This window comes from Carettochelys insculpta, chromosome 6, assembly GCF_033958435.1.
Source record: "Carettochelys insculpta isolate YL-2023 chromosome 6, ASM3395843v1, whole genome shotgun sequence".
In the NCBI taxonomy this organism is placed as follows: domain Eukaryota; kingdom Metazoa; phylum Chordata; order Testudines; family Carettochelyidae; genus Carettochelys; species Carettochelys insculpta.
The window spans coordinates 125,418,323-125,439,482 of record NC_134142.1 but is presented as its reverse complement, the minus strand read 5'-3'; the positions used below and the strand labels follow the sequence as shown (position 1 = coordinate 125,439,482).

Sequence of the window (21,160 nt, the reverse complement as noted above, 5' to 3'; positions counted from 1 at the left end):
TAACCTCCATGGATTTATCGAGCTCTTTTTTAAACCCTGCTATCGTCCGTGCCTTCACAGCCTCCTCCGGCAAGGAGTTCCACAGGTTGACCGTGCGCTGTGTGGAGAACTTGCTTTGATTTGTTTCAAACCTGCTGCCTGTTAATTTCATTTGGTGTCCTCTAGTTCTGAGATTATGGGAACAAGGAAATAACTTTTCCTTGTTGATTTTCTCCACACCACTCATGATTCTATGGAGCTCTGTCATATCCCCCTTCATCTCCTCTTTTTCAGCAAAAGCTGAAAAGTCCTAGTCTCTTTAATGTCTCTTCACAGGAGACCCCTTCCAAACCACTATTCATTGGAGTTGCCCTTTTCTGAGCCCTTTTTAATGCCCATATATCTTTTTTGAGATGAGGAGACCACATCCGTACGCTGTATTCAAGATGTGGTTCGACCATGGTTTTGTACAAGGGCCAAAAGACATTCTCCATTTTATTCTCTAACCCTTTTTTAATGATTCCCAACATCCTATCTGACTGCTGCTGCGCACTGTGGAGATGTTTTCAGAGTCCTATCCACAATGACTCCAAGATCTCTTTCGTGATGAGTTGTAGCTAAATTAGCCCCTGTCATATTGAATGGATACTTAGGGTTATTTTTTCCAATGTGCATTACTTTACATTTATCCACATTCAATTTCATTTGCCAATTTATTGCCCGATCACTCAGTTTTGTGAGATCTTTTTGAAATTCTTCACAGTCTGCTTTGGTCTTAAGCATCCTGAGCTGTTTTGTGTCATCTGCCAACTTTGCTGCCTCTCAGTCTACCAATTTCCCCAGATCATTTATGAATGAGTTGAATAGGATTGGTCCTAGGAAGGAATGCCACTAGTTACCCCACTCCATTCTGAAAATTTACTGTGTATTCCTACCCTCTGCTCCCTGCCTCTTAACCAGTTCTCAGTCTGTGAAAGGATTTTCCCTCTTATCCCATGACAAAATAGATAAGAGCCTTTGGCGAGGAACCTTATCAAAGGCTTTCTGGAAGTTCAAGTACACTATATCTACTGGATCCCACTTGTCCACGTTTGTTGACCCCTTCAAAGAACTCTAATTGATTAGCAAGACATGATTTCCCTTCAAAGACACCATGATGACTTTTGCCCAACAAATTATGTTCTTCTATGTGGCTGACAATTTGATTCTTTCCTATGGTTTCAACTAGTTTGCCAGGTACTGATGTAAAGTTTACTGGTCTGTAGTTGCTGGGATCACCTCTAGGTTGGGAGGGAAGACAGAGAAAGATGGGTAGAAATCGGCCCCAAACCCCCGACTGTCACACCCAGATGTGCACAGATAAAACCTGGCAGGTTTCACGGATAACTGGGCAACTCTTTTTACCACAATTCTTGTCCTCTGGCCTCGGAGCCGCAGATCCACAGCAAAGACACTGGGAAGCTGAGATGTGGGCTGCCCGTAGCAGGGATCAGAGTTAGCACTACACTGAAGCAGGCTGGGCCTGTCCTGCACCCCTCTCCCCGCCGATACATGAAGCTCTCTGCACACTCGGACAGAGGTTGCGGAGCGGTTCATGTGACGTTTGAAGAACCGGAACCTGGGAAGGAAGGAAGGGAGGTGAGCAGTAATATACAGGCCCTGGATTTCAGAAGAGCAGACGTCGACTCCCTAAGAGAACTGATGGGCAAGGTCCCTGGGAAGCTAATATGAAGGGGAAAGGAGTTCAGGAGAACTGGCAGTATTTTAAAGAAGTGTTATGGAAGGCACAGGAACAAACCATCCCGATGCGCCGTAAGAGAAGCAAATAGGGTGGGCAACCACCTTGGCTTACCTCGACAAGCGTAAACTCAAAAGAGATGGGCATAAGGAGTGGAAAGTAGGACAGATGAATGAGCAGGAGTTTAGATATATGGCTGGGGAACGCTGGAGACTGGGAAGAGGCAAACGTAGCTCCCGTCTTTAAAAATGGAAAGAAGGACAATACAGGGAAGCACAGACGGTCAGCCTCACCTCAGTCCTTGAAAAAATCCTGGAGGAGATCCTCAGGGAATCCATTTTAAAGTTCTTGGAAGAGGGGAAAGTGTATGGATTGGACACACAGACTGTAAGGTGGATAGAAAGCCGGCTCGGTGGTTGGGCCCAACAGGTAGTGGTCAACCGCTCAATATCTTGTTGGTTGTTGGTTTCACATGGAGTGCCTCAAGGTAGGTTCTAGGGCTGGGATTGTTCAACATCTTTATTAACAACCTGGCCAGGGGGATGGATGGCGCCCTTAGCCGGTCGCCTCTTGGGAGCATTTCGGATTCTCGGGCAGGAGTTGGGGCTGGACTCTGCCAGGCAGATTTGGTGCCCACCAGGTTGCCCTCTGCTAGCTGAGGTTCATCCTGGGCAGAGTCCCCCACGACAGAGCTGCGCCGGCTGGAGATCCAGGTGTGAGTACAGGAACTGGAAGAGCGTAGGCAGGAACACCGGTACCAGGAGAGACAGAGGGAGCACAGAGCAAGAGAGGGGCAACATGATCAGACCATGGCACAAATGAGATGCCAGGAGGCCCAGGCTGTGGTGAGTGGGGAGAGGGCCATGAGGCCCGGGACTGGCAGTCACTTTGAGACACACGTGCTGGCCCAGTGTAAGGATGTGGGGGACCTGGCTGGTTTCTTACCTCCTTTGAGCGAGTCTGTGAGTTGCACCAGATTCTCTCATCCAGACGGCTGCAGCTCACCCGCTGGCTGGATCAGAAGGCTGCAGGGGTGTTCAGGTGGAGCCTGAGGACTACGAATGGGTCAAACAGGCCCTGCTGCATTAGTTCGGGCTGACCCTGGGGACGCACAGGAAGAAGTTCCAAGAGGCGCAGAAGAGGCCGGAGGAGATCTATGGAGACCTGGCCTCCCGCCTGATGCAATAGTACTGCAAGAGAGGCCCTAGCGAAGCTGATGGTCCTGGAACGGTTCAATGGGTCATGCCCACCCGACCTGCAGATGTGGCTCAAGGACGGGAAGCCAGAGGACTCACACAGTGTGGGAAGCTGGCTGATGAGTTCACTAACAGCCGGGCCAGGTTTGAAAGGGAATCCTGGAGGGACAGGGAATCCCAAAGAGACAAAGAATCCTGGAGATACCGATTCTTGGCTGTGCAACCAGGGAGATCACCTATCGGGCGAGCCCAGGGCAGCACACGAAAGGGGCCAACGCCAAGCTCCTGCGGTGGAGCTGCTCCTGCAGGACTACGCCATGGAGGTGGTACGTGTCAAGCAGAACACCACCACCACAGCCGATCCCCTGTCATGCAGGGAGGGCCCCGAACTGCCCCTGTCACTGGCTAAATAACCCCGCTCAGTTGGGTCTGGAAGGAGGGAGAGAGCTGATGGAGTCGGGGGGGCGGGGGGGCGTGTGAGACTGGCTGGGTGTGTGTGACAGGCAGAGCAGCTCCCAGCGGTTAAGGGTGACCCCTGGGCTGTACCCTAGGCTGGCAGGTAACACCTCTGACCTGAACACAGAGCAGGGAGGAGCTGAGCTGGGTTTGAATCGAGGCGGCAGTTGGAAGCTGGGGGGAGTTGGAAGGCAGCCAGCTGGAGAGGGGGGAGGCCAGACCACAGATGGGGCTGCCCTTGAGCTCCCCTCCCCAGGATGGGCTGGACGGACTGTCTCTGCCGGCTGGACTGACCCCTCTGCACTGCGCTGTGTCTGTCGCCTCAGAAACCCCCTGTTCTACCTGCTGAGTGAGAGTCACTCCTGCCTGCGGCCGGGGGCGGTGCTGGGGGACCCCTGAACCCCAATACAATAACATCACATGGCTCATGTGATTTCCATTACATTACCTCAAACACTGAGCTAAACACACACGTAAAACACCCAGTTCCTGCTGTTCCACAGGACAATGGCTGAAGTAGCACAGAAGAAATTTACCGGCACCGGACAGTTGCTGTTATTTGGAATTTTATTGCATTTTTATGAAATTTACGGACACCTGAATTCTCTTTACGGACATGTCCAATTCCGGCTAATTTTTATGGACTGTCAGTAAATAGGCAACATGCCCCCCCCCCGACTCATCCAGCCCCAGCTGGAACGGACGATCCAGGAAACACGTTCGCAACAGCAACGTTCCCGTCCAGCCCTGGTGGCAGCAAATAGCCACAGACAGGTGTGGGAGAGGCCGGGAAAACGCTGGAGAGGTTCAGCTACTGCCCAGATGATTGGCAGCGCCCCCAGCCAATAGCGTGTGTCTATTGGCAGTGCACATCCGCACAGGCCTCAGGGCACACAACAGAATTTATTCCCCCCGCGCATGGGAAACCGAGAGGGACCCTGGACAAGCCTGGGGGAGGCTGAGGAGAGACCCGACCACAGTCGTATGATACCTCCCAGACTGTTATAACAAGGACGGCCATCGGCTGTTCCCCGCCCCCTGCAGGGCCAGGACAAGTCAGTGTGCAGCCAAGGCAGCCTGGCTCGGCCATCCCAAAAACCGTGGAGCCTGAAGTCCGGTTAAACCGGCACTAGGTTACCTCACGCGAGGGGGGGCTGGGCGCCTTCCCCGGGACCCTCCCCCACCGCCCGTGTTTCTAGCACACGAAAGCAGCAAGTACGGAGCCGGTGTGGGAACGGGACCTGCACAAGGGAGGTCCTGCCCCGAGGTACAACCCGGCAGGGCCTCCAGCCGCTCAGCTGTCGAGGGAGCGCAGGAGTGAAGGGAAATGATCTTCTGCCTCCTGCCTGAGGAGTCCATTGAAACCTTCCTCAGATGGCCCCGCAGTGGCCAGTCCCTCCCCATGGAGTTCCCCAAACACAGGGCTGGGGATGTTGCCAAACCCCGTCCCACTCGCTGCCGCGGTATCTCCCCCTCCCACAGGACACCTGGACGCCAGTCCCCAACCTCGGAGCTCCCCAGCTCGGGGATTCCCTCCAGCACCGTCCCTGGGGCGCTTTCTGAGGGGCCCAGCTCCCCGGGTAAGATCTCCAGGAGAGGGTCTGGCCCAACGGGGGTATGGGCCCAGCACCGGGGAAGTGGGCGCGTCCTCCAGCCCGGCTGGCGCGGCAGGTCGGAGATAATCTAAAGGTACCTCCCCCGGGATTTCCCCCACTCTGGGGTGGTCCGGGGGTGATGCATTGGGGTCATGCTGCAGACCTGTCACCCCAGTGGCCACCCCAGCCTGGGGCCACCCATTAGATCAGGGGTCTGTCGTCAGGCACATCGCCAATGCTGTCCTCCTCCACTGCTGGGGCAACGGCAGCCTGGGCCTGCTCGGTATCCTTCCGGGCAATGCTCTGCCCCATCCCCCCACCCACGCCCCCACCCACGGCCAACCCAGCCACAGCGCCGGCCCCGACCCCTATGGCCACCGTCTCAGCCGTGCCCAGCACCACGGCAGCTTCGGCCGCGATGACTGCCGCAGCGATCCCGGCACCAGCAGCTGCACCCAGCGGTGCCAGGACCAGCCCCCCGGCGCCAACGCCCGCCAAAATGGCGAATTTCTTGAAGCATTTCCCGTAGGTCTCCAGGAATTGCTCGTCCTCCCGCCGCAGCTCCTCCTTCAGCTCCGTCAGCAGGGCCTCTGTGTCAGCCGCCGACCCCTGCATGTCTGTCCGGCACCGCCCCAGCAGCTGCTCACGCCGCTCCGCCAGCCGCTCCGCCATCTTCCCCGGCCGCACCCCCAGGCACTTGAACATGTTCTGGGAGTTGTGGTCCTGAGGTGGGCAGGAGAGGAGACGGCCCAGAGCGTTACCAGGGCAACCGCTGCGTGAAGTCCCCAGCACGGGACCAACATCGGGGCTCTCACAGTGGGCGTGGAACAGACCAGAACTGGGATGGGGCCCCGTCCCAGTCCCTGCTGGGTGAATGGGCCCCTCCTGACCCCAAGTTCAAAGCCAGCCCCTCCAGCAACCTCCGCCACCCCGGGGCAGGAGTCTGAGCCTCCCTTCTCCGCAGCCACCCGGCCTCATCTCCTGCTGGCTCCCGCGGGTTACCCCGGCTAGGGGCACAGCCCCTCCCCCAGACCCACCTTCTCCCGCAGAAAGCGAGCGTGGTCCGCGCGGGCTCTGTCAATGACTCGCTCGTTGTGGAAGGTGATGGCCATCTGTGCAGGGAGGGCAAGACTGGGGTGAGACGGATGTTGGGACCCATCACCATGAGCCAGCACAAAACTACAACTCCCATCAGCCACTGCTGCAGCTCAGCAGGAGCCCACACATCCAAACGAAAAGCCCCATGATGCTCCAGAGCCATTGACTCCCATGATGCACCACCTCCCACCTCTGTGGTGCATTATGGGAGTTGCAGTCCAACAAGGGGGCTGACTCATTGGGGAAAAAAGGTAACGTGCAAAGACAAACTACAGTTCCCATGAGATACCACTGTGCCATTTCCCCATCCAACTATTTCAGCTTTTCATATTTCGCAGAAAACTCAAATTTGTCTACAGAAAAAATTAATAACCAAACATTTACCAACAACTGGAAACACACTTCTGAGATGCAGCCACCTCTGGGGCAGGGCCTCTGAGAACAGCCACACACAACCAGAATGGGGGTGGTTCACTCAGCCCTGACATGCAGCCACTACTGGTGTGGGGCAGTTGAGGAATAGCCTCATGGCAACACCGCAGAGGGGCGACTTGCTTGACACAGAAGCACAGCCACGTTTAAGGGACCCACCAGCAATAAGACAAAAGCAGGGCGCAGTTCTACAATGGAAGTTAATTCTGGACTGCTTTGGGGCAGAGATGGGGAGAGAAGGTACCTGACAGGGAGAGGAGAAGCCAGAGCGATGTTTCTTGATCAGATACAAGAATTTCTACACAAAAAAAAAAAAAAAAAGCAAGAAATCACGCAGGGCTTAGAGACATGCGATCATAGGGATGGCACACCTGGGGCTGAGATGCAGCCACCTCTGGGGAGGAGCAGCTAAGGAAGGGCCCTAAGACAACGAGGTGAATAGTTTGGCAGAGGAAATGGAGCAGTTCACTGGGCGATTTATGAAATTAGAACAAAATCATCCAAGCTGGGATTTAGCTGCAACATAAATACAGCCCTGAGTCGCAGCGAGGAAAAATTCAGCAAAAGGGGAAAAGCCTCTGTCCCTGCCCGACCCCCGGCAGCACAGCGCCCCCTGCTGGGCCCTGCCCCCTACCTCCAGCACAGCGCCCGCTGCTGGGCCCTGCCCCCCGACCCCCCGCAGCACAGCGCCCGCTGCTGGGCCTGGCCCCTCCAGCAGCACAGCGCCCCCTGCTGGGCCCCGCCCCCACTCAATCACAGAGTACCCCCTACTGCTGCACTGGGGTACTGGAGCAGCCCTGCCTGCCTGTGGGGAGAACCCCCATTGACCCCCACATCCAGCTGGCCTGTGCCCACCTTTATCCCGGCGACGAGCTGTGTCCCTGTGACCAGCTCTCCATCCCGGTTCCTCCACGCACGGTCACCAGCCAAGCCCACCACGGCGATGACGTAGTCCCTCAGGCTCTGCCGGAAATCCTCGTCCATGTCTGCGAAGGGCAGGGGGACGGCAATGAACCCAGAGCCGGAGCGTCCCCCCACCTCCCGCCCCGCGAGCCGTTCCCCAGCGGAGACAGAGCCGCCCCACTGCAGGCTCAGAGCCGCCGCCCAGCCTGGGGCCGTTACCTCTCAGGGCTCCCCCTCGGCCAGTCATGATCCGTTTGCCAGGGAAGGGCAGCAGGTAACAGCGGGTGCTGCTTCTGCTCAGCACTTCCAGGGCCTTGGGGTGTTTGCAGGGGGACGTCGCCTCCAACATCTGCCAGAGCCGGGGGGTCACAACAGTGAGACACCAACACCGGGAAACACCCCGGGGCCCACGCCCAACCCACCGCCAGCCGCCAGCTCCCCTCTGGGGCTGGGTCGGACCTGGCGCCCAGAGGGAAAGGCCCCAAGGCCCCACTGTCACCTGTCGGACATCTGCCAGATGTTCCTTCCCACCATCGACGCCGAGGAGCTGGGAGCTGCTCCAGTCCCGCACCAGCAGGTCGAGGTGCTGCAGGGGAGAGAGGAGCAGAGTGGGGGGGTCACTGGGGGGCACAGGCTGGGATGGTGGGGAGGGGAGGGGAGGAGGGGAAGACTGAACCCCTTGGCAGTGGGGCACAGGGTGCCTGGGGCAGGAGCAGCCCATGCAGGGGGAGGGGATGCAGGGGGTGCAGGGGGCTGGGCAGGGGACGGGGCAGAAGCTCTCACCCGAAGGGGCTGCAGTCCATATTCCTTTCCCACCTCCTCGGCCACCTGCAGGAACATCTGCGGAGCAGAGCGAGTGGGGGCTGAGTGTGGGGCTGGCTCGCTGGGGCGGGCAGGCAGCGTGTGCACTGGGGGGGCTGGAAATCCCACCGACCAGCCCCATGCGCCCACCCTCCACCTCCAGCTCTGCCTGGGGGCTCACCCGGGTCCCAGGGCTTTGTCAGGGGAGCAGAGACACCTGGTGGCCAAAGAGGGGAACTGCCAGCCGGGGCTCCCCTCTCCCAGGGCCCCTTCCGGGGCTCCGTCTGCCCCCCATGTCCCACCAGCAGGAACAGAACCGACCAAGGGGCCAACGCACTCTGGGGACCCCCGAGTTCCTGTACGCGTGGGGCTGAGGCAGAGGTGAACTCCAGACTCCATCTGCCCCAGGGGGGCAGCACACCCCAGTCAGGTATCGCCCCAGAACAGCTGGGTCCTGTCCCAGTTCTGGGAGGGGAATGGAGTCTAGTGGTTAGAGAAAGGAGGTGGGTGGGACTGGAAGCCAGGACTCCTGGGTTCTATCGCTGGCTGTGCCACAGGCTCCCCAAGTCACCTCAGGCTACTGAGTGAGTCTCTTTGGGCCTCAGTTTCCCCAGTTGGACAATGGGCAGACTACCCCACTGGGCCCATGCGAGAACAGCAGCATATCCAGCCTTCCTGCTCCGTCACCTCCAGATATTCGAGGTCAGGGTCCTTCAGCTGTCTGGAAACATTCAGGATCTGCACATATTCACAGAGGACAGGGCTAGAGACAGAAACCAGCATCACCTGCTCCCTGCAGCACAGGGCCCTGGAGGCCCGCCCAGACTTCCAGGGAGAGCCCCCGCTGCTGGGCCCTGCCCCCTCCCCGCAGCACCGCACAGCACCCCCGAGCACCTGCCTGGTAGGAGCCCAGCAGCATGGAGAGAGCAGAGAGTTTGACGCTGGTCTCTGTGTCTCTGGCGATGTCCATGGAGCCCTCGGTGTCGACCAGCAGCACGGCCACCTGGGGGTGAGCCACAGGCCGGTCACAGGCCAGCACCCCCTGCCCCAGAACCCCGTGTGACCCCCGGTCCCTGCCTCCCTTCCCAGGAACCTGCTAATGGCGCCCTCCACCCAGCCTCTGCTCTGCACCCCCACCCACCTGCTGGGGTCACTCATGCACCCGCCATTTCCCCCTCCCCCTTCCCACTCACCTGCCGCCCCTCGGCGCAGACCCAGAAGGGCTGGCTCCACGCCCACACCCCCTTGGTGACACTGCAGGTGCCAACTCGCCACTCGAACCCCTCCAGGGGCTCCTCCTCCTGGCCCATCCACGACCCGTCGCCCTTCACATCCTGCCAGAAAAGGGGAGACACAGGCAAGGGGCCGTTGGGGCGGGGCTGGAGCCAGGACTCCTGGGTTCTCTCCCCTCTCCAGGAAGGGTTCAGGGATGCACTCACCAGGCTCTGGAGCCGGCGCAGCAGGTAGTTCAGCAGGAAGGATTTGCCCATGCGCTGCTCCCCAATGATGGACACCAGGCAGACGGGGGCGTCCCCCACCCCACCCTGCTCCAGGCAGCGGCTCAGGGCCTCCTCGTCCAGGGTCAGGTCCCCTGTCTCGTCCAGACGCACCAGCTGCACCGGCTGCCCTGGCTCTGCCACAGCCCCTGGCGCCTGCTGCAGGGACAGAGCTGGGACCTCACCCCTGAGCCAGCCCATCCCCAGCTCCCCACAGCAGAGCCCCACACCCCATTCCCACCCCTGGAGCAGCCACTCCTGCCCTGGGGCCAGATGGAAGTTGGTGCCCCTAGAAAGGCCTTATGTCTCCTCCCCCCACCACCCACTGCGCCCTGAGCCAGTCTCCCCGTGGGGCCCTGGGTGGCGTCACAGGCTGTTTGTGAGACACTTTCTGACCAGCAGCTCTGAGCTGTGTGTGCTCAGCTCCCGGGGACCTGACCCCTCCAGGGACGCAGGAATCTGGGGCACCGGGTAGCCATGAGTGCTGTGTGCCTGGTCCGTGCTGCCCCACCCCAGAGGTGGCTGCATCTCTGGCCCAGCCAATGCTGCCCCCACCTGCGTGCTGGCTGTCTGGGGGGCTGTCAGCGTCTCTTTGCACGGCAGGTCTCTGATTTTCTCCGCCAGGCTCCTGAGGCGCACGTCCGGGGTCATCCTGTCCCTGGAGCAGGGAGCCCGGCACTCGGGGCACCGGAGCCCCCAGGCCGAGACCCCGCTCCAGTGGGCCGAGAGGCAGCTCCGGCAGAAGTTGTGGCCACAGTCGATGGAGACGGGATCCTCCAGGACATCCAGGCAGATGGAGCAGGTGACGTCCTCCCGGAGCTTCTGCGTTATCCCCCCAGGCGGAGGGGTCGGCCTGGGAGACAGACAGCAGAGGGGCTGGGAGCCAGGACTCCTGGGTTCTCTCCCAGCTCCGGGAGGGGACTGGGGGAGTGGTGTCTAGTGGGTAGAGCAGGGGGCTGGGAGCCAGGACTCCTGGGTTCTCTCCCAGCTCTGGGAGGGGACTGGGGGAGTGGTGTCTAGTGGGTAGAGCAGGGGGCTGGGAGCCAGGACTCCTGGCTTCTCTCCCAGCTCTCGGAGGGGAGTCGGGTCCAGTGGGTTGAGGTGTGGGGAGCTGCGAGGCAGGACTGAGGGCCCCAGTCCCAGCTCTGGGCAGGTTGCACCTGAGCACTTACTCTTTCTCATTTGCATTTCCCATAGTGCACTGGGCAGGAGGCGGGGCTCCAGATGGCCGACGCCCCCAACTCCTGGGCTCCAGCCAAGGCCAAGCTCTGCTGGAGAACTGAGACAGCAAAGGGTTAACCCTCACACACCCGCAGCGCAGAGGGGACAGTGAGGCACACAGAGGTACTAGGACATGTCCCCCCCCCAGTTTATTGCCCCCCCCACTCACACGTCAGTCACCTGCCCCACACCCACCTGTTACCTGCCCCACACGTCAGTCACCTGCCCCCACACCCGCCTGTTACCTGCCCCACACGTCAGTCACCTGCCCCCCCCCAGCTGTTACCTGCCCCACATGTCTGTCTCCTGCCCCACACGTCGGTCACCTGTCCCCCCCTCCGGCTGTTCCCTGTCTCTCCCCCGGCTGTTCCCTGCCTCCCTCCCCCGGCTGTTCCCTGTCTCTCCCCCGGCTGTTCCCTGCCTCCCTCCCCCGGCTGTTCCCTGTCTCTCCCCCGGCTGTTCCCTGCCTCCCTCCCCCGGCTGTTACCTGTCTCTCCCCCGGCTGTTCCCTGCCTCCCTCCCCCGGCTGTTCCCTGTCTCTCCCCCGGCTGTTCCCTGCCTCCCTCCCCCGGCTGTTACCTGTCTCTCCCCCGGCTGTTTCTCGCCCCCTGTGACTCGCTCTGTGCAGTTTCCTGCTGCAGAAATGAAAGTGGAAGCTCGGGCGGGTCCAGCTCCCTCCGGCCCATCGGCTGCGCACGGCGGGGCGGGGCGGGGCGGGAGCCCGGACGCCTGGGTTCTCCCCAGCTCGGGAGAGGCAGTGGGGTTTAGTGGTAGAGGGGAGAGCTGGGAGCCCAGACGCCTGGGTTCTTCCCCCAGCTCGCGGGGGGCAGTGGGGTTCAGTGGTAGAGGGGAGAGCTGGGAGCCCGGACGCCTGGGTTCTCTCCCCAGCTCGGGGGGGGGCAGTAGGGTTCAGTGGTTAGAGGGGAGAGCTGGGAGCCCGGACGCCTGGGTTCTCCCCAGCTCGGGGGGGGCAGTGGGGTGTAGAGGGGAGAGCTGGGAGCCCGGATGCCTGGGTTCTCCCCCCAGAGCCCAGGGGTGCACTTGGCAGCAAACCTCTGATCACCTGTCCCAGGGGTGCCACCCCTCTTCACACCCCCTGCAGGGGGCACCTGGAGCTGTCAAAGGGGCTACCTGGAAATCACCCCCCAATTTCCCCCCACCCCCCGCTGCTACCTGCCGCACACCTGCCCCTGGAGGTGTATCTGGCAGCTGCCTCCCCTGTGAGAGAGGGGCGCAGACTCAGGCCCAGGGGCTGTTCCCGCTCCCTTCTGTACCGCCCACATCCCAGGGGGGAGGGGGTCTGTGATGGGAGGTGGGGGCAGGCCCCAGGGAAGGGGCCGATGCTGCTGGTGACACAGGGGCTGGGGTTGGGCCTTGAGCCAAATTCCCAGCTGCACCTCAGTGCTGAGAAATGGGGACGGAGCAGGGCCCCTTGCAGGATTTCCAAGACCAGCATCTGATGAAGTGAGTCTGTGCTCACGAAAGCTCATGCTCAAAACTTTTCTGTTAGTCTGTAAGGTGCCACAGGACCCTTCGTTGTTGTTACTAATCAGAGTAGGGGTTTTTACTCTACCCCATTGGATGGTTCCGTTGCTGAGAGGACAGTCTGTTGCTGGGTGTTTGATCTTCTTCAGGAGCCAGTTATCTCAGCTCCTTCCATCCTTCTTTTATCTCCATTTTGCAAACTTCCAATTAGCACAATATCGGGCAGTTTTCAGCTGTTTTGCAGCTGTTGTTTTCAGCATCCATTTTCCAAGGTGCGTCTGCTGGACTCAGTAAGAATTAAGGGAGGGATAGCTCAGTGGTTTGAGCATTGGCCTGCCAAGCCCTGGGGTTGTGAGGTCAATCCTTGGGGGGCTATTTGGGGGTCTGGGGCAAATAGATCTGAAAAAATAAGAAGGGAGGGTGCTTGGCCCTGCCAAGAGGGCAGGGGACTGGACTTGCTGACATCCTGAGATCCCTTCCAACTCTAGGAGATGTGTGTAACTGTCTAATGAGTGACTGTTGTCCCCAGGTGTGCTGACCGGTCAAGACATGTTGAATTCCTCATGGATGCTCCCCATAAGAATAGCCAGAGTCCGCACAGCCCAGTGTCCTGGCTCCCAACAGTGGCCAAATGCCCAGCACCCCTGAGGGACTAAACAGACGGGGTGATCCAGCCAGACGTCTGACAAGCAGAGGCAGGGGACATCCAGCCTGGCTAGCAGCTCCGATGAACCTGTCCTGCCTGGAGTTAGGTAGATGTCCTTTGAACCCTGTTAAGGTCTTGACCCTCCCAACACCCTCTGGCGGGGAGTTGCACAGGGGGGCTGTGCGTTGGGTGAAGCAAACCCCCCCGGTTGCTGTATGCCGGCTCCCTGTTGCCAAGCATTGTATGACACCGAGCTCGCGTGAGCCCTGGGGATTGCTGCGCGATCTGTGGCAGATCCCCCAAACGAGATGAAAGAGAAGAGCAACGGGGTCAAAACAGGCTGGGAAATTTCACTCAGACCAAAAGCCCACTGTGACCTCAGCCCCAACGCGCAGGACTCTGCCCCTCAGCCTGGGGTGACCTGCACCCTAACCCTGGAGACACTCACCTCCCTGACACCCCCAGTCCAATGGCACCCATCAGCCGATGGTAACCACACCCCGTCCTGGGGCCAGGCTCTGTGCTGTCTTGAAACACCTCCATTGGCATCCACACCGGGAAGTTCTCCACGCAGGGCCCTGGGCCAGCACCTGTTTGCACTGGGACGCCCCGAGGCTGGCGCTGGGCAGAGCAGAATGGAAGCGGTCTCAGCCTCCTCAGCGTGCTGGAATGAGCCGCTGGCGTTTGCTGGCCTGGCCCACCTGGAACTCGGTCCCTGCTCTGGCTCCCTTGAGCCGGGGAGGGGCCCTGGGTGCCCATAAAACCCAGCCCGGACTGTTCATCCCCCAGTTGGGCTTTGGTCAGAGTGATGGAGGCAGCCACGCTCGGCTGAGACATGTCAGCAGAAGGCTGCCCCATGGGGCAGCTCTGCTCCCCGCTGGCCCTCGTGCTGCCAGCGATGGCCCTGCTGCAGGGTGAGTGACATAGGTCCCAGCCCCAGCCTCCTAGGGGAAGGGGAGCAGGGTACATGTTGTGGGGGAAGGAGCTGAGCTTGGGAATAACGGGGATTGAACCCTTTGGCCCATCACAACACACCAGAGTGGACACGTGCATTCAGTCAGATCCATGGGGGGCTGTTGACTCTGGAACCTACTGATGGCAAATCAAATAGAAGCACATCTAAGAATTGTGGCCGGCACTGAGGAGAGCAGGGCTGTCCAGGGGCATTGGGTGGAGCTGGGCTTTATGGGCAGAGCCACTGTGGCTCATTCTGTGCCACGCGCTGTCTCAAGTCCCAGCACAGCCTGTGACTAACCCCCACATCCCCACCCCCACATTAATCTCTTTCCTTTCTCTCTCTTTGCTCTCTAGGTGCTCTGGGGAGTTGGAATCAGACAGGTGAGACACCCACTGCAAAGCAGCAGCCCCACCTGCCCTGGGCACTGGCCATGAGGAGGAGGTTGGGAGAAACCAGGACTCCTGGGTTCTCTTCCCAGTTAGGAGCGGGGAGTGGTGCCTATGGGTTAGAGCAGGGTTAGGCTGAAAGGCAGCACTCATCCCATGTCAATGCTGCATCCCCCGCAGGGTGCGGCCAGCCCATGAGCTCCGGGCGGATCGTGGGCGGTGGGGACGCCCCCAGGGGCCGGTGGCCATGGCAGGTCAGCATCCAGTACAACGGACACCACTTCTGCGGTGGGTCCCTCGTCTCAGCTAGGTGGGTCGTGTCAGCAGCTCACTGCTTTGAACTGTGAGTAAAAAGGGCAGGGGGGATTGGAGGGAGGGAGACGTCCTGCCTGGATCTGTGCCAGGCCACCTATGCCCACGTGGCACCACGTTGCAGCTGTCTGCCAGCAGCCCTACCCCAGAGGTGGCTGCATCTCAGCCTGTGGGAGGGAGTGTTCCCTCTGCAACTTTGTGGGTGGTTTTCCCCCAGCGGCCCCACCCCAGAGGGGGCTGCATCTCAGCTTAGGGAAAGCATTCCCTGCGAAACATTGTGAGAGGCTTTCCCCCAGTGTCCCTACCCCAGAGGTGACTGCACCTCAGCCTGGGAAAGTGTTCCCTGTGCAGCGTTGTGGGCAGCTTTCCCCCAGTGGCCCCACCCCAGAGGGGGCTGCATCTCAGCCTGGGGAAAGCATTCCCTGTGCAGTGTTGTGGGTGGTTTTCCCCCAGCGGCCCCACCCCAGAGGGGGCTGCATCTCAGCCTGGGGAAAGCATTCCCTGTGCAGTGTTGTGGGTGGTTTTCCCCCAGTGGCCCCAGCCCAGAGGGGGCTGACTCTCGCAGTCAGGTGGTTCCCTCTTTGTTGCCCAGACCCCGGTGCATTTCTGCCCATGTTTGCAATCCACAGCCCCCCCTCCCCGCAACACCGATTGTGACTTTCTCTGCTTCCCAGCTCCCTCCCTCAGTTTGGCATTCAGGTGGTGCTGGGGCAGCACCAGCTCTCCATCCCCTCCCCGAGCCAGGTCACGGCCCCTGTGCGTCAGATCCTCCTCCACCCCGACCACAACCAGGGAACCCACGTGGCCGACATTGCCCTGGTGCAGCTGGAGGAGCCGGTGCGATACACCGACGACATCCGCCCCGTCTGCTTGCCAGGCCCGGCCGACACCTTCCCTGACAACCACACCTGCTGGGTCACCGGCTGGGGGACGACAGCCATGGGGGGTAAGACTGCCCTGCGACCCACGCCTCGCACCCTGCAGCCCTGGGATCCCGGCAGCTTCTATAACCAATCCCCGACCAGCTCTGCACCGCCCCTCCCAGGCGGGGACCCCGCCAGGCTGCGTCCCTCCCAGCCACCACGAGGCAGCCGGCTTGCAGGGCCAAGGCAGGAGCCCTGTGCTGTCGATGGGGATGGTCTCTGGTCCACACCAGCAGAGAGCAGCCCCTCTGGGGACGGCGCTGCGCAGACGGGGCCCTATGGGAGTCAGTGTGGTTCTGGTAGCTGGGTGGGGGTGGAATGCGTGCAGGGGTGGACGGGCAGTGGGAGGTGGGCAGGAGAGGGAGTCGGAGGGCTGGCTCATGGGGACGGGGGAATCGGCTGGGGAGGTGGATGGGGACAGGGAATTGTCAGGCATGGGGTGCAGGTTGCAGGAGCCGTTGGATCCGATACCCCAAATCTGCCCCCTCCCCCGCAGTCTCTCTCCTGCCCCCCAGGATGCTGCAGGAGGTTGAGGTCCAGCTGATTGAACCTGCAGCCTGTAATGCCCTCTACAACATCGACCCAAACCCGAGCATAGGCAGGGACCCTGTCAAACCCGACATGCTCTGTGCCGGCTACACCCAAGGACAGAGGGACTCCTGCCAGGTGTGAGAGGGCTCTGGGCTGGCTGGATGTGAGTGACTCCCAGCATGGGTCCCTGTTGTCATGTAGGGCCTGCAGGGCATATGACGGCAGCTGCAGCTTTGGAACCGTGGGCCTGGGCCCCTTCAAGAGGCTGGAACAGCCCTGAGCTCCCAAGCCATGTGGTGTCAAAGCCTAGGCACCAGTGCCCAGGATTACGGCTGGGTATGAAGGAGGGATGATGTGACTACAGGGTAACTGCAGCCTGCCTGAGTCTGCTAAGAGCCTGAGCCAGTCATTGTGAGATGGGCAAAGACCCCAGTCCTCAACAGGGAGGGTGTCAACTCCCAGCCCCCTCCTCTGGGGAGCCCCACGCTGGTCTCTGTGTCGGGCAGGAGAGGAAGAACATGGCCACCTGATCCCTTGGGAACATACTGGGGATCGCACTGCTGACACCAAAAGCACAGCAGGCTCCTTTCACTTCTCCCGCGGCTGTGGGCTAAATATGCGGGTGGGGGGGTGGGCAGGCCCATGTGACTTCACCCCCAGGGGCTGGACTGGGGCTTGGGGCAGGGGCAAAGGCCCTCACTAATCCCAATGTCTCTGCTTCCCCAGGGGGATTCTGGGGGGCCACTGGTCTGTGACCACAATGGGACCTGGCTGCTGGTGGGGGTCGTGAGCTGGGGGCAGGGCTGTGGCCTGCCCAATCGCCCTGGCGTCTACGTGCGGACGGCGGCCTACGGCGAGTGGCTACGGGGCCACGCGGCCGCCCTGGAACAAGCCACCGAGGCAGAGAGCAGCAGCTCCGGAGCAGGTGACCCCAGAGCCCCCGCGGGCTCCTGCCTGCTGCTCTGCAGCGCTCTGCTGCTGTCCCTGTGCCCTGGCCGGCAGCGACCCCTGCCCCGCCCCGCCCCGCCCCGCCTCGCCTCGCCTGCGGGGGGGCGGGAGCCGGGAGCCGGAGACCGGAGAGGGCCTGAGCGCCACCGGCAGCGCCCGCCCGCCTGAGTCTGCAGCGAGCCCGACCCCGCGGCGGGGCAGCGGCTGGACAAGCGGGGCGGGGTGGGGGGCGGTCTGGGGACAGTGACTCGGGTTCGAGTCGCACCCGGCTCCCGCCGGCAGCTCCGGGCGCCGCAGAGCGGCTGCTTGGGACTGGCTGCGGCCGGGCCCGCTGATGGGGGCCGGGGGGGCCGGTTGTGGGACCCAGCGGAGCCCCAGGGCGAGACCCGCCCCTCCCGGGACCCGCGTGACTCGCCCGGCTCCGGCCGCGGCTTCCCCTCGCCCCATCCCCCCACTCCGGCCCCGCCCCCTTCCGCCCGGCAGCCAATCACCGACGGGCCGGGCGGAAATCGGAGCCGCCCGAGGTTCCACTTTCGTTTCCGCTGCGGGGCCGATTCCCGGAGCCAGGGCCGGGGCGGGGCGGTTCCCCCCTCGGTCCGCGCCTGCGCCCCCCTCCCCCCGCCGAATGAACAGCAGCTGATCCCGGCAGCTCCCGCCCCGCCCCGCCCCGGGCAGCGCAGGCCCCCGGCTCTCAGAGGGCCACGGAGCAGCCCCGGCAGTCGGGGTGCAGGACCTGTGCCGCGGTGCGGTACCGGCCCGTGGGGCTGGAGGGGACCTGGGGACGTCATCGAGCCCCGCCCCTCCCTTCCCCAAGATGTTTCTGTTCAATCGATTTGCCCCGGACCCCCAACTGCCCCCTCCAGGGCTGAGCTCGCGCCCTGGGGTCAGCAGGCCAGTGGGGGACCCGCTGAGCTACCCCCGGCGAGGGCCCCGGGCCTTGGCTGGAGGCTTTGGAAGGAGGCAGGACAGCGGCGCTCCGGGGCGGCTCAGACACAGCAGAGCCTGGCCCTTGGCTGGGAGCTGGAGCTTGGCACCCAGTCCCTACCCCGACCCCTCCCTCAGCCCGGGAGCTCCCCAGCCCCTTCCACCCTCCCCAGGCATCTTTCTCATTTCTCCCAGCCTCCTAGGAAGGGAGATCTCAGTGGGAGATCTCAGTCCGGTCCCAGCCCTCCCAGCAGCACCACACACCATGGTCTGTCCAGCCTGCCCTTCAGTCGCCTCAGTGATGGAGACCCACCATCTCCCCAGGCAGTTTACTCCAGGGTTTGACCCCCTTGAAGTTTCCTAGTGTCCAACCCAAACCTCCCGGGCTGCAACTGAAGTCCTGTCATCAGAGGCCCAGGAGATCAAATTTTCCCCTTCCTTGTAACACAATCTTAGCTACCAGAGAACCACCATCGTGTGCCCCCCACCCCAGCTGTTTCTTCTCCAAAGTAACCAAGCCCAGTTCTTTCCATCTCCCCATTAGGCTTTCCATCAATTTGTTCTTCCCTGGTGTTTTCCCAATTATGGCACATCTCTCCGGAGATTCGGCCCCCCAGAACTGGCCACACCCATCCAATCAGTGCAGAGCAGAGCGGAAGAGTTACTTTTTGCTTACCACACTCCTGTTAATTCAGGTCAGCAACCTCTCTGAGGCAGCAGGCTGAAATCTGACCACTGTATTGGTGGTGCTGTTAAAGTCACTAGTGGTCCTATTTGCAATAGCTTCGCTGATAAATCAATGAAGAGGCAGAGCTGTACCGTGTAGATGGGAGTTGGTAGCAAGAGCTGGTCTTTTCTTAATCCACAGGCAGCCTGGCTGTATGCAAGCTTCCAGCTGCATGGGGGAGGAAGGGTGGGGCTGAGCTCCCACCCTGTGTGCTGGGGAAATTCATCTCATGTGCCACATGGGTGCTGGGGGTTGCTGACCCCTGGTCTAGCCCTTTGCAAAGTGGGCCTGGCTCTCACTGCCCCTGCTTCTTCCTGCAAATGGTTCCAGCATCACCCAGTGGGGGAGGACTCATCCCATCAAGTCCCTGATGGAAATTCCCCTGTTAGCCATGAATGACATTTTTGAGGGTTTGGGGATTGTAACGAACTCTTTGCAAACTTGCACAATGAAGAAGCTGAGGCATCTGGGTAATTATGGTCCTGATCGGCTGGTTGGTTGTTTTTTAATCCCTGGAAATTCTCCCCTTGAGAACCAGCCTTACCAGAGGAGTCCATGTCCTGCTGGAATGAGGGCCGCTGAAAAATCCCAGATCTTTGCACTTCTAGCAGCGGGGAGCACAGGCCTCTGGCTGCACTGAGGTGGGGAGATCACCCTGCATGCCCCCCAGTGCAGGAACCCAGCAGTGAGGCTGCCCCCGACACAGTGCAAGGGCCTGGCCCAGCCCCTCTGAGCCAGGCATTCCAGGCAGGCTCAGCCCAGTGAGAGCCAAGTGGGGAGGGTTCCCGGTGTGGGGTGGGCTGTTCAGTGAGAGAACCAGATGCACAGGGGCTCATTAGGGGGTTCTGGGTGTAGGGGCAACGGGACTCTGGTTGGGCTGTGGGGAGATGGGGCTCGATGGGCTGGGGGCTCAGAGGGGTGGGGGGCCTGGGTGTGGGGGGTATTGGATGTGTCCAGATGCAGGGGAGCCGGGCTTGTCGCGGGGAGGGTTAGATGGGCCTGTTTAACAGGGGGCCGAGCTGCTTCGCTCCCATCCCCTATGACTGCCCAAACCCCAGGGGCCGTAGCGGCACAGCGGGATACAATGGCTGAGCGGTGGCCCCTGATGGCGCTGATCCGAGAACGCCTGTCCCACCGCTTGGGTGCTGGAGGGAGGAGATAGAGCAGACACAGGGAAAAGCCCTCTCTCTTTTCTGCTGCACAGACCTGGACAGGAGCCAGGAAAAGCAACTGAGCTCCCAGGTTCACCCATGGCAGTCCCACGAGACGTTCAGTGCTGAGGGGGTGAAACCCCTCCCCCCATGACTGCCCCTGGGCCTGCTCTGCCTGATTCCACTGCCGATCAGATAACCCCATTGCTCTTGCCTGGGTAATAAACCCTCCGGCCGTTTCTGAGCGGTTGGCTGAGTGTCGCCTTGGGCTCCTGGGACAGGAGCTGGAATCGTCTGGAGTCGTCGGTGCACGGCCCCCGCCGTCACTAAGTCCCACGGGCTGGGGTGGCAAGGGAGCCCACAGGGACTCCATATTTGCCACAGGTTGCCTACCAAACCTGCAACCTGTTGGGCTCTCTGCCCTGCCTTTGAATCTGCCCAAAGAGCGGGAGCCCCTCCAGCGGCGGGACAGGTTTCTGGGTGTAACCAGGCTCCAGGGGTTTTGATCCAACCAGGCTTCATTTACATACAGACAGGTATAGGGCTCCCCCCACCCCTTCCAAATCTGGAAGGGAACCACATCTCCCTCTTCAACTGCAAACTAACATGTAATGCAGTAAACTCTCTTCTACCCGGCACTCTGGCATCTGGAGCTCTCCAGTCGCCGGCATCTTAACCACAAGTCCATTTTAGTTCCGTTTCCCGTAAGTACAGTTTAGTGAAAGCAAATCCAAATAAATGCAGGATGGATTTACACTGTGCAATACAACTGGCTGGTACCTAGAGCACCCTGTGTGCATTTTTGTTTGTTTCTTAATAAGAATATAATTGGAGATACATATCTCCTAGAACAGGAAGGGACCTTGGGAGGTCATCTAATCCAGACCCCTGCCCTCTTGGCAGGGCCAAGCACCATTCCTGGCATTGGTCTGCCTCAACTCTTAAATGGCCTCCTCAAGGATGTACCTCACAATCTCAGGTTTACCAGGCCAGTGCTCTAACCACTGAGCTACCCCTCTACCCTTATTTTCCTTTAGTGTTAGGCATTGCTAGGGACACCTTTCTGTGATCCAGAATATTTGCCTTCCTGTTAACCTCCCTGTCCTGGGGCTGCTGGATATGAAAGTGTTTAACTGTAGCCAGTCCTGGGGAAATTCTGCAGCTCTGGAATTTGAGGTCCTGGTAAAATTGCAGAATTCCCATGGGAGTAACAATCCTGAAGCAGCCACATTTCCTCACCATGTGTTCACGCAG

The 21,160-nt window shown here is 60.6% G+C and overlaps 2 protein-coding genes across 2 annotated transcripts; one reads left to right on the top strand and one right to left on the bottom strand.

The window, feature by feature from the left end:
- Window positions 1-3,976: 3,976 nt before the first annotated feature.
- LOC142014984 (RING finger protein 112-like) lies at window positions 3,977-10,980 on the bottom strand. The gene is made up of 13 exons (XM_074998320.1): window positions 10,867-10,980; window positions 10,250-10,547; window positions 9,638-9,853; window positions 9,392-9,532; window positions 9,097-9,201; window positions 8,886-8,936; window positions 8,181-8,237; window positions 7,897-7,983; window positions 7,617-7,746; window positions 7,350-7,480; window positions 6,739-6,792; window positions 6,002-6,076; window positions 3,977-5,687 (listed from the first exon to the last, which is right to left on the bottom strand). The coding sequence occupies exons 1-13, from the start codon at window positions 10,887-10,889 to the stop codon at window positions 5,166-5,168; spliced, it is 1,890 nt and encodes a 629-aa protein (XP_074854421.1). The 5' UTR covers window positions 10,890-10,980; the 3' UTR covers window positions 3,977-5,165.
- A 2,922-nt stretch (window positions 10,981-13,902) lies between these two features.
- Window positions 13,903-19,917, top strand: LOC142015211 (serine protease 33-like). Its single transcript, XM_074998628.1, has 8 exons — window positions 13,903-13,960; window positions 14,358-14,384; window positions 14,571-14,733; window positions 15,377-15,648; window positions 16,122-16,291; window positions 16,883-17,081; window positions 17,274-17,852; window positions 19,814-19,917. Exons 1-8 carry the CDS (start codon window positions 13,903-13,905, stop codon window positions 19,915-19,917), a joined length of 1,572 nt encoding a protein of 523 aa, XP_074854729.1.
- The last annotated feature ends 1,243 nt before the right edge of the window (window positions 19,918-21,160 follow it).

Bases quoted from the DNA above. Each gene is read 5' to 3' on its own strand.
- LOC142015211 (XM_074998628.1), top strand. From the start codon at position 13,903: ATGGGGCAGCTCTGCTCCCCGCTGGCCCTCGTGCTGCCAGCGATGGCC. The intron at 14,734-15,376 runs GTGAGTAAAAAG...TCTGCTTCCCAG, and splicing joins GCAGCTCACTGCTTTGAACT to CTCCCTCCCTCAGTTTGGCA. The intron at 15,649-16,121 runs GTAAGACTGCCC...CCTCCCCCGCAG, and splicing joins GGGGACGACAGCCATGGGGG to TCTCTCTCCTGCCCCCCAGG.
- LOC142014984 (XM_074998320.1), bottom strand. From the start codon at position 10,889: ATGGGAAATGCAAATGAGAAAGA. The intron at 10,548-10,866 runs GTAAGTGCTCAG...TCTGTCTCCCAG, and splicing joins GGAAATGCAAATGAGAAAGA to GCCGACCCCTCCGCCTGGGG. The intron at 7,481-7,616 runs GTAACGGCCCCA...TGCCCTTCGCAG, and splicing joins CCGAGGGGGAGCCCTGAGAG to ACATGGACGAGGATTTCCGG.